The sequence below is a fragment of the Glandiceps talaboti genome, chromosome 7 (genome assembly GCF_964340395.1).
Source record: "Glandiceps talaboti chromosome 7, keGlaTala1.1, whole genome shotgun sequence".
Classification (NCBI taxonomy): domain Eukaryota; kingdom Metazoa; phylum Hemichordata; class Enteropneusta; family Spengelidae; genus Glandiceps; species Glandiceps talaboti.
In genome coordinates this window covers 19,130,615-19,145,486 of record NC_135555.1, presented here as the reverse complement: position 1 = coordinate 19,145,486, position 14,872 = coordinate 19,130,615, and the positions used below count along the sequence as shown (strand labels likewise).

The window sequence follows — 14,872 nt, the reverse complement described above, 5'->3', positions numbered from 1 at the left end:
GACACTTCCCACCAGATATAGGTGGTGACCCCCTGTGGTAATGAGTGGTTCGATTATAATTATGTCACTCATGATCGGATATTGAACTTTACAGGAAGACCTGGTTTAATCTCGTTCAAAATATGACCTCGTTTATTTTTCTCGAATCTAGACAAAATGCAAACGATTACAGCATTGCAAAATACAGATGTTAAGGTGACCCATTTGATTATTACAATGGTCATGATATATCCCGGTGTCACAAATTTGATTGATTGATTGATTGATTGAAATATATTTGCTTTGAAGTGATATAATTATTGAAAAAAAAAATGTGCGAAATAACCATCAATCAATCATACAATGCAAAATCACCCCGACTATCTGTAGTTGCGAAATGTCAGCATACTAATTATTAAAAGAAATTAATATTCATTTAATTTCATAAATATAAATATTGATAAGATACACACGATACCAGAAAAAAAGGGGATTTGATTTAGATGAGTAGCAACTAATGAAGTCCAACCCCTGTGAACACATTTTCAAATTTACACAAAATACAATATCGAATTTGTTCCAAAGCACTCAGTTGCAATACACCGATACAGTCAAGGGCACTGTATACATTTTTCACGTACAAAAGAAAATAAGGATTGTCTATTGGTGACGAAACTACTTCAATTGTAGATATTATTGACTGTGTATTTTCATTGGAATTCTGACCTACCGTGAGTATTCCTGATATCTACGCGGTTATGCTAATCCGAATTTCGATCCTGTAAACCAGTCGTTGGTAGGTGGTGCTACACGTGGAATGATTTGTACTCACATTGTACCGAGTAGGTGTCTTTACTTCACAGTAATATAACACGCCAAATATAATAATAGTTTTCCATTTATTTCAGGAATTACCTGAACTTTGTCACAGAAGAATTGAAGAATCCACACAAGTAAGTTTTGTTAGTTTGTGGTTCAGATAAAATTCAGTACTTTCAGGTGTTATCGTTGTCCAAATTAAAATGACAACTTTTTATTGATGTTTACTTTGCGTGTTGTAATATCTGCAATGTATTGTTGCGACATCGATGCGAAGTACAACCGTATACATATGTGTCAGAACCCCAAACTTTTTTTTTTCAAATGTCGGATATTTGGCCACATTTTGGCGTAGTCTGGCTGCTAGTCTTGCTTCTGATATTCAATCGCTTTGCACCGAAAGTACAATCGAGGGTCCGACCCGAGTATTTTTCAACCCTCGGCTTTTGTTCGGTAATCTTCGGAGCTCTGACCCGAGGTTTCATTGCAAGACTGCATTTTTTACAAGTCGTTCTTGTTGGAATTCGTCATTATACATTTGTTTGCCAAAACATGGTGTACTACAATATTGGTAGGTAACTCCATGTCTTTCTTGTTGAATTTAGGAACTTGCCACGTGCTATTGTCATATCAGTGATGTTGGTAACGGTCATCTATGTATTGGTTAACGTAGCCTATTTTGCCGTATTATCACCAATTCAGATGGGACAGAGTGATGCTGTAGCCGTGGTAGGTATACCCCCTCCCCCTCCAACAACAATAAATAAGAATAAAAGATAAAACAAAAATAAATCGAAAAAAAAATTAAAATGTAGGTAGCACTCTGTAGACATCAAAGCGCTGCGACTTGTCATATAGAATCACATCAGCGAAAACCTACCGTATAACTTCCGACTTACGTTCACATCAACGTACCAAAGTGGCGAAGCATTCACGCGACTCGATGCCACTGTTTACGCAAGCATGCAAAATGTACGTGTATGTGCTAAAATATTTACACATATTACGGGGGAGGGCTGTGAGTCATTTTGGTATTTGCTTCGAAAGAGATTCATCGTGTATGCATCAGTTAGCAGGTCTTCGCTGTGCACACCACCTGTCTTGTGACGTGGCAATCGTCATGGTCCTCTCGCTGGTGACGCTAGTGATCTCCCATGCATGTATGATTCGATGACATTTTAAATTTAGATTCCTATCAAGTATACTATTCGCGTTTTAATCCACGAGGTGGTCTTATGTATGTAAATATTAGATTTCAACTACGTGTATAACAGTAATCAGTATACGGTGTATAACCGTATGGGCATCAAAATATTGTAGGCAAACCCGACTGCGCATTTTTTTTTCGTTTACGTATCTGTGTTTTAAGTAATATTTTCATTTATTTAATAGCCACTTCGCTGTTCAAATGGCGTTAACCTTTTCCTTCCGTGTCCTTTCATAAAACATGATGTACCATGTATGTTCTACCAATCAAAGACTGAGCTTTAAGGAAGTATGTGTTTCCGATTATGACGTGGCAACAAATCGTTATTGTAAATAAAGTCACAAGAACAGTTTTATTCTGAGGCGAAATTACCCCCCCCCCCCCACCTTCCCCATTGTGTTCTCTTCGTAAGAGAAGAAAAAAATGGAGGAATTGTGAAAAAAATGACAAATTGCATTGTGGGAATAAGTTAATTCTGTATTCTGTTCACTTTAAAACTTCAAATGGCATTCAGCTACTAGATAAAGCGTCGTGTAGTTCTCAATTAGACTGTCGACAGTCGCTCGCGCCTTTTTTCCATACGTTTTATCTAAACTCCGGTCCGGCGCAACACTAGTAATAGTATAATCGCAAACTGATTTCGAGGGCCGTATTGCGAAGGCCCAAGCTTGTGACAATAATTTGGATTCTAAAGATTACCGATTTGCGATTAGACTAGTGTTGCGCGGGATCGGAGTTTAGATAAAACTTTGGGCAAAAAAGGCGCGAGCGACTGTCGACAGTCTAGTTCTCAATGTCAGATTGGGAAACGCTTTTACAGGGGGGGGGGGCATGGGGTTCACGGGAAGGGGCGGATGCCATTACCTCCTAAAATCCGACTGCTTCCCAACGATGAGAACTCTCTTTCCATGCCACGTACATTGTTTATACGTAACAACTTCTCCAGAGCTGATGTGATTTGTTTACATTTTCAACGTGGCGTCTCAAGTTGATAAAAAACAATTACATAATAAAACATAAGAAACCGAACAGCTGATTTGACTGCAAACATCTCTTTATCTTAAAAAATACTTGTTTGTTGTGTCTATCAGGGAATGATAGGCGAAACGTACCGGGACCGCCCCCTTTGTGCTTGATCCATAACCAAGACATATCTCTCCGTATTTAGCCACGTATCAGTTCTACATCCATGCACCGTTATCAATCAATGTAGGACGTAACCATAGAAACGCAAACGTCATAGGATGCGTTGATAAAAATTTAAACAAATTTAATCGGTGACTGAAAGGTTAAGATGGAATGCATGCAGCGTATAATGATGCAAAATTAATACAATATATAACTCGGTGAGTATCAATCTGCTAAGACAGTGCTCTATACCGCAGTGGCAGAGCGTAATAGTTTTGGTAGTACTGGAACTCTTTCTTGGGTGTAACTCGGAGTTTCACGCATATTGCGATCATCAGACACTCTGATGATCGCAATATGCGTGAAACTCCGAGTTACACCCAAGAAAGAGTTCCAGTACTACCAAAACTATATATATATATATTCAACGATGACAACGAGTGAGGTTGCCACTTCGTACTCAACTGCATAAACTATCTTTCCGAAAATGTACTTAGATGACCCGATGACACAACTTGAAATGGCAGAGTTACTAAAACACTATACATTATTAAGTGCTGGCAACTTTCGTTACCCAGCACCAAACTACACATGAACTACAGACTAGTAAAATGTAATATAGCAATAGATAGAGAGATTTGTGACGGTAGTGGTGGCCGGGAGTGGTGGTCGTCCCAGTTTCGGAGGAAGGCACTTTACTCTATCTGAGCACGCAGTTTTGGTCCATGGTCTGCGATTACATGCCTAAATATAACAGTGTCTTGAAATGGGCGTTGTCAGTCAGAACCAGAGGGGTGTGTAGTGTTTCCTAGATCGTTGTTTTCCATGTCTACGGGCTAAATATAACAACGTATTGACTATAGTTTCCTTCCTGCGAGGAAATAACAGTTATATCTCCTTGTATAGAGATTGATACATTTGTAGCAGCAGGATTCGTACGGTATTTGCTTTAAGAAAACGGCAATCTAAGCAATAATACGTGTCCCTGTGGTCAGAAGTTACGTGTAAGAACGGACAAGTCAACTATATCACTATTGCGATGATGGAGATATAGCCAACAGGATAAACAGACTTCAAGGTCTCAATATCGATCAAACAAGGGTTCATCAGTATGAAGTAGTGCGACGACCTCTTCAACTGTAAGGGGATCAATACACTCTCTAAATAAATAAATAGATAGATAAATAAATAAATAAATAAAGACGCTTTCAGGTTTATTATTGTTGATTGTTGTCTATTCAGGTTGTTGATATCTTTACGGAAATCTCAACCTTTCCTTCTTAAACAAAATCTAGCATCAGTTATTTGATTATGCAGTTTAAGTATATTTAGTTATTCAAATGCCATTCACGTTGATAGCGTTAAGAATGAATGCATCTAATTAGAGACAGTCGTTTAGATTACGAATAAAAGCGTCACTCAGGTCATTGACCCCTTCGAGTAAAATGTAACATTTTTCATTTCCCAAAACTTCCGATGCCACTTTTGTTCACACCTGGGGGTCTATCCTTTGTCACGACGACGTGCCCCATTTACACTTGCTGCACCATACGTTGCAAACGCACTCGACTGCTTGAAGACTTTCTTACTACATGTAATACCGCAGGGGCTCAGGCATAGTTATGTGTACAAAAAAACAAAACAAACAAACACAGAAAAAAAGCCAGAAAAGCACTGACATAGTAATTACATACCAATGTGAACAGTGTTGCTATGCAATAAGAATTATAATATGTGAAATGGTCACTGTGGAGATAGCATTTCTAACTTATTCATATGATATAGTGTGATTACGCGGGGTGTCCATATATTATAATTCCCATAATTACTCTGCTGTGCATGTCTGCCATTTTTACTAGTGTTGATATATTTGTTTGTTTGGTTTTTGTTTTGTCTTAAACAGAACTATCGAAGCCCGATTACCCGTGCTAGGACCTTACATCGAATACATCCATGTTGAAAATAATTTTAAAGGCGAATACTTTCTGAGTAACGACACAAACAAATAAAAAATAACAAAATGAACAAATAGGTAAATGTGTCTCGTTTAAACTCTCATGTTGTACAAAAACTGAGGACAAAATCTTAAAATTATTTAATTGTACTGGTTTATAAAGTCACCCTGTGCAATATGTTCACCACGAGCTATGATCAGTGACGACCATGTGACGTCACGCGTTGACGTCATCATCAAGTGTCGCCCCGCGGCATACCAGTCAGAAAGTTAAAGAACGATAGAAAAAAAACGTGTGTGTACGTGCCTGCCATTTGTGTATTGACCTGGTGAAACACTGACAGTAGAACAAATGAAATAAATGACATGTCTGTGAGGTAGAAATCAAGTCAGAACTTGAGTCATTTGCTAAACAATAGCAATATTTGCAGACAATGGCTGAGAGTTGTTGAGCAGCCTTTGTTTTCAGAAACGATAGAGTAGTGGCGCACAATAGTTTATTTGAGAGGAATTGAAGGCTATAAATTATCAGCTATAACAATGAAGTATTGTCTCCCATCCACAATGGTCGGTATGATCATAGACCCTCCACCAGGGAGGGTCTATGGTATGAAAACGGTAGCAAAAAAAAAAATGCGTGTGCTGACAATGTTTGTCTCGAGGGATATAGCCTACAATCCATGCGAATGGGGGTTTTAAATTCATTATTAGATGGGGATATCAAAATTCAAAATTCCCGTTCGCATGGAGTCGAGGCTACGAGGGATATCAAAAGCGAATACCTTACAGAAATACACGTATATTATAGAATATTTACCGGTTAGACGTTCGTTTTTACTTTTCTTTATGATTTTTGTCGCCCAATATCCCAGACCACTATAGTCGCTATAGCGCAGGTGAAAAAATTCATGTATTTGCACACTTTCGTGTAGTCTGTGAGATATAACATTCGTGCCACACTATCAACTGCCACTCACAGTCGCGGTTCAGAAGCCTGTAGGGCTGAACAACGCGACGTGTCTTACAGTCGAGTCATCTCTATCATCTGAATTCTAGTCTAGCCTCAGACCATTGACATTGTAGTGTTCTGAGGTCTAACCATAGAACCTACACAAAGGGGTCTATGGTCTAACTTACGCATAACCATGGAGGTATGGGGGGGATCCTATGGTATAATGGGAGAACGTTGGAGAGAGACCTCTCTACAACGACCTATCGTGTAACTCTCTGATCGGTGCCCAATGATGTCCATCTTGTTATAGGTACGCAAATGTTACGCCTGGAACGGTACTGTATTACTGTTTATTTAAAGGGTCGGGTATCGTAGTGTTGAGCGACAAACTTCCATGTATACAATGTACTTTGTAAACCTGCAATATTATATTTACAACGTAAACAGTAGGGTTAAGGTATTATGGTGGCCTCTAGCAAAATGTTGCGGATTTGGTTCGGTTCGCCTGTCAAAAAAATGTGTCGGCAGCATTTATGCTCTCAGCGATATTATGTACGTCTGTGATATTGTCGTGAGGCCACATAATCGCGGTTCATTAAAATCTAGACCACATCCTCAACAAGGAAAGTAGGTCACATCACATTGTAAGTCTATCCATCTCGTCTCGTGCATTTTATTCTTGTCCTGTGTCATCTGAGTCTTCGTCATCCTATCGCGTCACCTTCGGTTGACATGACACACAATGCTTTGGGTATGTTTTCCCCCCGAGATACAAAATGTATTTATTGTCTAGAATTACAGATTGTTAGATCCTTTGTACAATCTCCGAAGAGAGAGAATATTGACTTGATTTGTGACTGTCGATATTGACGAAGGAATTATTGTTTCCTCTAGGCAATTGTTCTGTGTATCATTACATCGTTCTCGAATGTTTGATTGTTCGCGACAAAGACGAGACACCGCGTTCCGTATATATGCGTCGCCAGCCGAAAGATATGTCTTAACACGTCTGCAATGAAAAGGCCCCCGCGTTCTCTGACATGTCGACCGGTCCATGCCCTATTTTTTTTTTTTTTAAATTCTCCAGCAGGTGCATCTCAATTTATAAGTTTCTTGTTGCATAGGAATGCTTTTGTCGCAAAAGCAATGGAATATTATCCCTCTCAATAATAGAACCAATAAGGTGTTAAGTCTAATGCTAACATTACCCAGCCGTGGTCGTATTAAAATACCCCTGACCCATATTACCAGTATGTATACATACAGGCGATCTACTGTTTGTCGTAACAAAAATACTGGAGGTTATTATGAAACCCCAGGTAACCGATATGTAGCAGACTATGTATGTCATGGAATGTAATTCTAGTAGCCTCGGGTTTCTCGTCACGCTAAGATGTCAACAACACATTCTTTGTAGGTGATTGTTTTAGCGTCGGTATTTATACATTCTCGTCTTCTCATTCATAGACTTTTGGTAACTGGACTCTTGGCATCATGGCCTGGATCATCCCAGTGTTCGTATCACTTTCTACCTTCGGTAGTGTCAACGGATCCCTGCTGACCGGATCAAGGTAAGCTGTCGAAATTTAAATAAAACAGATGTATTTTTCCGTGACGTCGTGAGAGGGCGCAATTTACTAAAATGGCAGAATATGTTTGAGCATGGTTTGAGGGATTAGATCGGCAAAACCATGAACTACAACAACGCAGTTGAATGGCAACAGTTGAATGTTTAGTCTGAGTTAAAACCTTTATCACTCACAAGTGGTTTACTGAATATGCGATTTTACTGTACAATGTTATTTTTTTCATCTGGTGATGTTACAGTTGCTGGCATAAAAGGGGTTTTCCTAATATTGTACATCACATATACCATGGATGTATTAGTCTCACTAATACATCCATGCATATACTAAGTTCTGCCATCAAATCGGCTATATAATATACTAGGTTTGATTTTTGCCAATAGCAGGCGATGGTTAGGTACTAGTATGCTTCAGCTCAGATAGCCAACATATTGACTTGTTGGTAAGAATTCAGTGAGTCAAATACATGTACTTTTACCAGTGAAAATTACCTTAAAAATACCAAATGAATTCAGCTTTCGTTTATTTAGATATTTTACCTATCAATAAAATCCTCTACCATTGGTTTAAGTGAACAAGAACTGTATGTCCCTTTCCAGAAAATGGTGAATTATTTGCAGAACTTGATTTTCTTGTTGAGAAATTGGATACTGTAATTCAGTTTTAATCCACGACTTTCTTCCTCCTTTCGAGTTTTATTGTGATTAAAAATGAATGATTTCGATAATCACAATCCTAGTTATCTACCATCTTTGTGATCGTATTCTGTTTTCATTGCTAGAATCTTTTTCGTTGGAGCCCGTGAGAACCAGCTGCCTGATGTATTGGGTATGATTGATCTTAAGAAGAAGACGCCGACCCCATCTTTGCTTTTAACAGTAAGTCATTGCTTTTTTTTCTGGACACACTGCATTTAGTCTAGATTTAAACATGGGATAAAATCATCTCTTTACTCTGTCCAGCTCAAAGAGAAATCATGAACCAAAAGTTGTTTATGCAAATGAGTAAACCCTAAACTGTTAGATTGATGTAAACTAAACAATGTATATGTAGTAACCTTCGCTGACAAATATACCATATTTGGACATTACATAAATGCCCCCAAAGAATTCTAAAGTATTATTGCGCAGAATTCTGTGATTGATTAACAAGGACATGATATTAGTGACTGTGTGGACTGCTTCTGTTGAATTTGAAATTTCATCTCAAAACCTTATTGAGGAAGACTTTAAGAGAGACCTTGAGATTCAATGTCACGGATAGCATTAGATTACAACTTAGTACAAGAGAGATCTTGACATTTGATGCCATGGATAGAACTAGACTAAAGAGAGATTCTGAGATTCATTGTCACAGACAGAACTAGACTAAAGAGAGATCTTGAGATTTGATGCCATGGATTACACTAAACTATACCACTTTGGAAAAATAATCACAATGGATAAAAGATTAACTGTAACTGAAGTACTATTTCTTACAATAAGACAACCATCTAATCTTTGATGGTATAGTGGCTTGATGTCCATATGTAAATAGTTGTAGTATGGACCAGATTACTTGTTTGTCAATGAATTATAAATTGTTAGATCTAGATACAGTTGTGATCACTCGGCAATCACCCATACATTGGAGAGTATACACATCATGAATAAATCAAGAATAAGTAAAACAATTATGAAAAATAGTTACGGTTGCCTATGATAGTTATAAAAAATGGGGGTTTTTGGTGAAATTATTAGTTTGCATAAATGTAATGTGATTCACATTAGACTGAGATGTATTAATAGTTTCAATATTAATGTATATTATTTTACTTTTATGTAAAACCTCACACAACTGGGGAAATAAGATTATATAGCAAAGTGTGATTGACACTGTTAACATTGAGTAGATATGCAGTGACAGCTGTCTTCTGTTGGAGCAAATGTGACTTTTCAAACCACATAATAAACGTAATCATAATGTCACAAACCTTGCCTTTAAAGGTTGGTTGGCTGGTTTTTGTTTGTTTGTTTGGTTTTGTTTTGTTTGGTTTTGTTTGTTTTTTTTGGGGGGGGAGGAAAGGAGTGAAAGGCTGTGTTAAAAAAAAACCTTTGATCAAGCTTGTAAGTGACAAAAACTATATAGTTTCTTCGTGTGTTTAGGGGAACATTCCACAACCTGCAATCAGAGAATAGCAGAGTTGTCACAAGTCGACTCTGTAGTTGCCAAGAGACTAAGGCTATCTGGCCTGACTGTTATTCTCAGAACTCTGCTGAGCAAGTATGTCGAGTCAAATAGTCAAGTTTCAAGGCTAATCAATTGACAATACTCTTTCAGCTTGCAAAAGAGGCAACCAATTTGTGCCTCCTTTTGTGATGAACATTTCAAAGCCACCACAGTCCACTCATATTGTTCTGTTTTTATTGACAGTGTTTATTATCTCTGATGTACCTATTGGCCGAAGACATTGGAACTCTGATCAATTACTTTAGTTTTATTACATGGTTATCTATTGGGACTGCCATTTGTGGTATGCTGTATCTTCGCTGGAAGAAACCGGATCTTCCCAGGCCTATCAAGGTAGGATTTATCAAAAGACATAAAGAGAAGATTACAAAGGCATTCACACATACGGAAGAGCTTTTTGATAGTCCCATAATAGAATGATTTAAATAACAGAAGTAACTGTCAATTCAGAACTAGCTCAAACATGTGATAAATATCATTAACTGTTCCTCTTTTGTTACATATATAAATACTTTTCCGTCCTTTTTGTTCAAATCTTTGTGAGACATTTTGTAGTTAGTTTTTTTAGCACAACTGAACTAGGTTCAGTAGTGCTATAGTCATCGAGAAATGTGTGTGTGTGTGTGTGTGTGTGTGTGAACGACTTAAAGTCCAAAACCGCCAGGCCAATTGGTTTGGTATTTGGTGGGGACATTACTTGTGGTGTCTAGATGAAATATTGTTCAAATGAAAATGATTGCAGCAGAGATGTGCATTTTGGGTGAAAAAATGTGATTTTTGGTCAAAAGACTTAAGCTCCAAAACTACTGGGCAGATTGACCTGAAATTTGGTGGGAACATTCTGTAGGGAGTGTAAATTTAGATTTGTTCATGACATGATGAATCATTTTAAAATATGCAAATGCCCTTAGCAACAAGACCACACCCAAATAATGACATATAATGCCAAAATAACGCTGATGATGGGAAGGTAAATGAATGAGCATTGCAAAATTGTATTCAGGTATGCCGAGAGACAAGATAGTGCCCATAGTAACATTAAATGATGGTGTATATAGCAGGTTTAACATTAACACCATGGATGGGAAGGCATGGGAATAAATCTTCAAAGAATGTATGTCTAGCAAGAAGACCACGTTAATCATTACAGAAAATTAAAGTGTATCATCAACAGTTGTGCTACAATGCCATTGGCACTTTTATCATTGTTTTGCATTCTATGTCTTTTATACGATGCACAATAACATCAAACATGTCAAACGGTCTTTCAATAGCATCACAGCTTTATGGAAAATTCTTTTAACGTGATAAAGAAATTGTCTAAAGCATGGTGATATTTGTCAGTTTACATCCCCCTCAAGCACACTATAAACAGAATTGGTCTAAGGACAGAAAGAACATAGCCTTTTTGATGTTTGTCCCGACCCAACTTGTGTAAATCTGGCAAATGTATATTGCAGACTTGAGGTATAACAAAATACATTGCGTTAGTACTAATTTGCTGATGAAATCATACTCAAAGAGTGAAGATAGAGTAAAACTTTGTGGAGCGCAAAAATTCAAAAAGCTATTGGTAGGGGGGGGGGGGTGCTTCACAATGTGAAAGAAAACAAAAATTGTATTTCAAACTCACAAAAGAAAGGCACAGGATTAATATTTTTATGTAAACAGACAAACTGTAAGGGACACTCACACAATGTCACACAAGCTCAATAAACTAACTTTGTTTGTTCATTCAGGCCAATTATTATGTATCCATATGAAGCCATTTACTGATTACAATGCTTTATTAACCAAAACACTGTAAAAGTCAAGAAGATTGTGTCTAGGTGGTGTTAAATACATCGAAAAAAACTACAACAAATGTACATACAGATATAAAACAATACATTGCAAGCTTGATAAAATACACTAAACATAAAAGGCTACTTTCTTCACTATCTTGTTCATCAGTTTGTGTGCTTTTGTCAGTCCTGTAAGCCTGGAGGAACAAAGTCTTACATGACCTTGGTATTAGGAATAGGCAGTTGTTGTATTCTTTTATGCAGTCTGTGGTTTAAAATTAAAAGACCCTATTAAAACAAAACAAGGAATTCTGAATAGCAGCTGATTCAAATCTACTGTACTCAACAATACTACACATTGTTTGTACAGCCCATTTCAAGTCACTGTTCATTGTGCTGTCTGATGCAACTATGCACAAACCAATTTTGACATCATATCTCATGTTTACACTAGCCCAAGAGATATACATGGTGATTCTTACTTATCATGTCATATCATATCTGTTGTCTGTTAGATACATGGCTGAACAACACAACATATCATACAGTCTAACCTGTTGTCTAGACAAGCTATTTTTATGCCAAAAAAAACATCTTCAATGTTCGTTGAATCCTTGTAACAAATGTATTTTAATGCCATTTCATATTTCCATTTATTTCAGGTCAATTTGGCGCTGCCAATTATCTTTATCCTTGCTTGTGCCTTCTTAATCATTGTTGGTTTCTATGCTGCCCCTAAGGACACCGGCATTGGTGTCGCCATCCTTATGAGTGGAGTACCTGTCTACTTTATCTTTGTATGGTGGAAGAACAAACCAGCTTTTATCCAGAAGTTATCCGGTAGGTGTTATTAACATAACTCAACTAGCTCAGTACTGCCGTAGATGTAGTAGAGCCAGTCTCTGTGTCTGTGTCTCTGTCTGTCTGTCTGTCTTTCTCTCTCTGTCTCTCTCTGTCTCTCTCTCTCTGTCTCTGTCTCTCTCTCTCTCTCTCTCTCTCTCTCTCTCTCTCTCTCTCTCTCTCTCTCTCTCTCACACACACACACACACACACACACACACACACATTGATTTTTGAAGTTGGAAGCCATGGTAAAATTGTTTATAAATAAAAAATAAAAAAAAATAACAAATTCTCATCTATATGACCACTTTAAACAATGATAAAATGACCTTACGAAGATAGAAAACACTTAACCCATTATAACTATTGAGGAAATGTAATCTCACTATACTAATCATTCCTTTCTTCTTCATTTTTTTTTAGCATGGTTCACTCGTTCCACCCAGAAAGTGTTATTTGTTGTCACAACTGAGAACTAAACAGAATGCTAAGATGCTAGGAGAGGAAGAGAAAATATAGAAAAAATGGTGGTTCAAAAGTTATCACAACTTCAACCAGTGCTGCTGTAGTAGACTAACCTGTTTGTTCCTATTCTGAAATTTTATTTATTATTACAAATCGCTTTCTTTCTTCATCATCATCATCATCATCATCATCATCATCATCATCATCATCACCACAGAGTTAAGCTCACAAAAAGTACAAATGTGTCCTTGTTGTGTCACTACTTCTTTAGATTAGTACACAGTGCTCAGACTGTCTTTATTTTTAAAAAAAACGCACTATGTAAAATTCACATCATCCACCATGGTTTTCACTTTTTAATAATCTAAATTTTTACTTTTCCTAGCAGAAAGCAGACTCTAATACATTTTTAAGACTATTCAATTCCAACAGAAACTTTTTTTTTAGAACATAGACATTTTTTTGTCTCGCCCACAATCGTATGATTACGGTGTGCGATTTCAAACTCCTCATAAAAAGTGTCTTATTGAATAGTTCGTAGGAATCGTCATGAATATTTGGGTACAAGAACTCTTCAAAACATAGACAATTAAAACACAGCAGGGTTTTTATTAGTCTTGCTGCCAAGACCCCTTGGGCTATTCTGCTCACTGTGAAGGCAACCGAAGGTTGCTAGTGAGGGTGATAGCCTGACCTCGTATCTCTCAGAAGAAAGCCCGAGGTCTAGCAGCTAGATTAGGTTTTTATGGTATTTCGGGTACAATAGTAGTCGGGTGTCATGTTATATTGTTGGTTACTTGTTGGATGTGCTATCCTAGTATGCCACAGTATTTGAGAATGGTGTCGCCTCCCATTTTCTCTGTGTATTTGGTATTGGTATCTCAGGGAGTACATAACCTGTGTATTTTTAACAGTGAATTTGTCATTTAAAGCATGAATATGTGCGATTTCAGGTGGAACAAAAAAATAGAGTACGTGTCTAATTATCAAAACTCTTTGTGTTTACATTATGAAGGAAAGGCACACAAAATATTGCAACATCATGTTATTCGTATAACTAGTAAATTATGTATTCCTGTGTTTTCAATTTTTTGGACCATGTATAAATTGTATGCAAAACAAGTTTATCGAGTCGTTTGCCCTTCGTGAGTTTATCTGTTGACTTGTAAAAAGCGAAGCTCAACAACATATATCTTCATAAATTTAAACGGGAAATTCATGACCAATGGCAAACTCACACAGAGACTGAAAAGCAACAAAAAAAAAAGAAAAAGAAAAAAGAAAAAAAGGTGTATGCACCGTGTGAGGCTGCAAGTGTATAGACTTTCTCAAATTATTTGTTGTCTTTGTGAAATTTGTGACGGGCATTTTGTTCAAATTTTATTCTTGTCTATATTCTGTGAACCAATCGTAATCATGAGAATATTGATCATGTAAATTTATGCGTACTCCTTCCAAATAACTGCCATATGAGTTTAGATCACATGACACCTAATGACGTATGTGCTCTACCTCAAGGTTCCCCTAGCTTACCCCCAAAAATGAAATATGTGTTCAAATCTTTACATTTTGAAATATTTTGAGTTTTACCAATTACTATTGATAGTGCAAGAGTGATTTTTTAGCACGAAAAATGCAAATATGTGACTCTATGTCAGAAACTTTCTTCATTATAAAAAATTAAGAGGAATTTAGTAGTTTTAGATTATATTGTGATTCGTGTGAGAAACAAAAATATTTGTGTTTATTAAACTTCATGACAGTGGGAATTTAGTTCCACGTTTTCTTGTTCATTTGATTTACATATGGTTCTGCTTTCTCAGGCTCGAATCATGTGCTTCCATTAACATACAAAGACGTTTATTTTGAAGTGTGTGTGTACTAAAGCCTTATCTGCCTTCAATGTGTTGATTGTAACATGGCGGT

At 37.1% G+C, this 14,872-nt stretch overlaps 1 protein-coding gene across 1 annotated transcript in view; it reads left to right on the top strand.

Moving 5' to 3' along the window:
* LOC144437733 (large neutral amino acids transporter small subunit 1-like) overlaps window positions 1-14,872 on the top strand; it is a 33,026-nt gene that overhangs the window by 17,449 nt on the left and 705 nt on the right. Inside the window, exons 4-10 of the mRNA XM_078126742.1 lie at window positions 888-932; window positions 1,404-1,527; window positions 7,507-7,610; window positions 8,407-8,503; window positions 10,038-10,187; window positions 12,301-12,478; window positions 12,905-14,872. The exon at window positions 12,905-14,872 is cut by the window's right edge and continues 705 nt beyond it. Coding sequence (XP_077982868.1) covers window positions 888-932; window positions 1,404-1,527; window positions 7,507-7,610; window positions 8,407-8,503; window positions 10,038-10,187; window positions 12,301-12,478; window positions 12,905-12,960 — 754 coding nt within the window. The 3' untranslated portion in view covers window positions 12,961-14,872. The remainder of the gene's footprint in view (window positions 1-887; window positions 933-1,403; window positions 1,528-7,506; window positions 7,611-8,406; window positions 8,504-10,037; window positions 10,188-12,300; window positions 12,479-12,904) is intronic.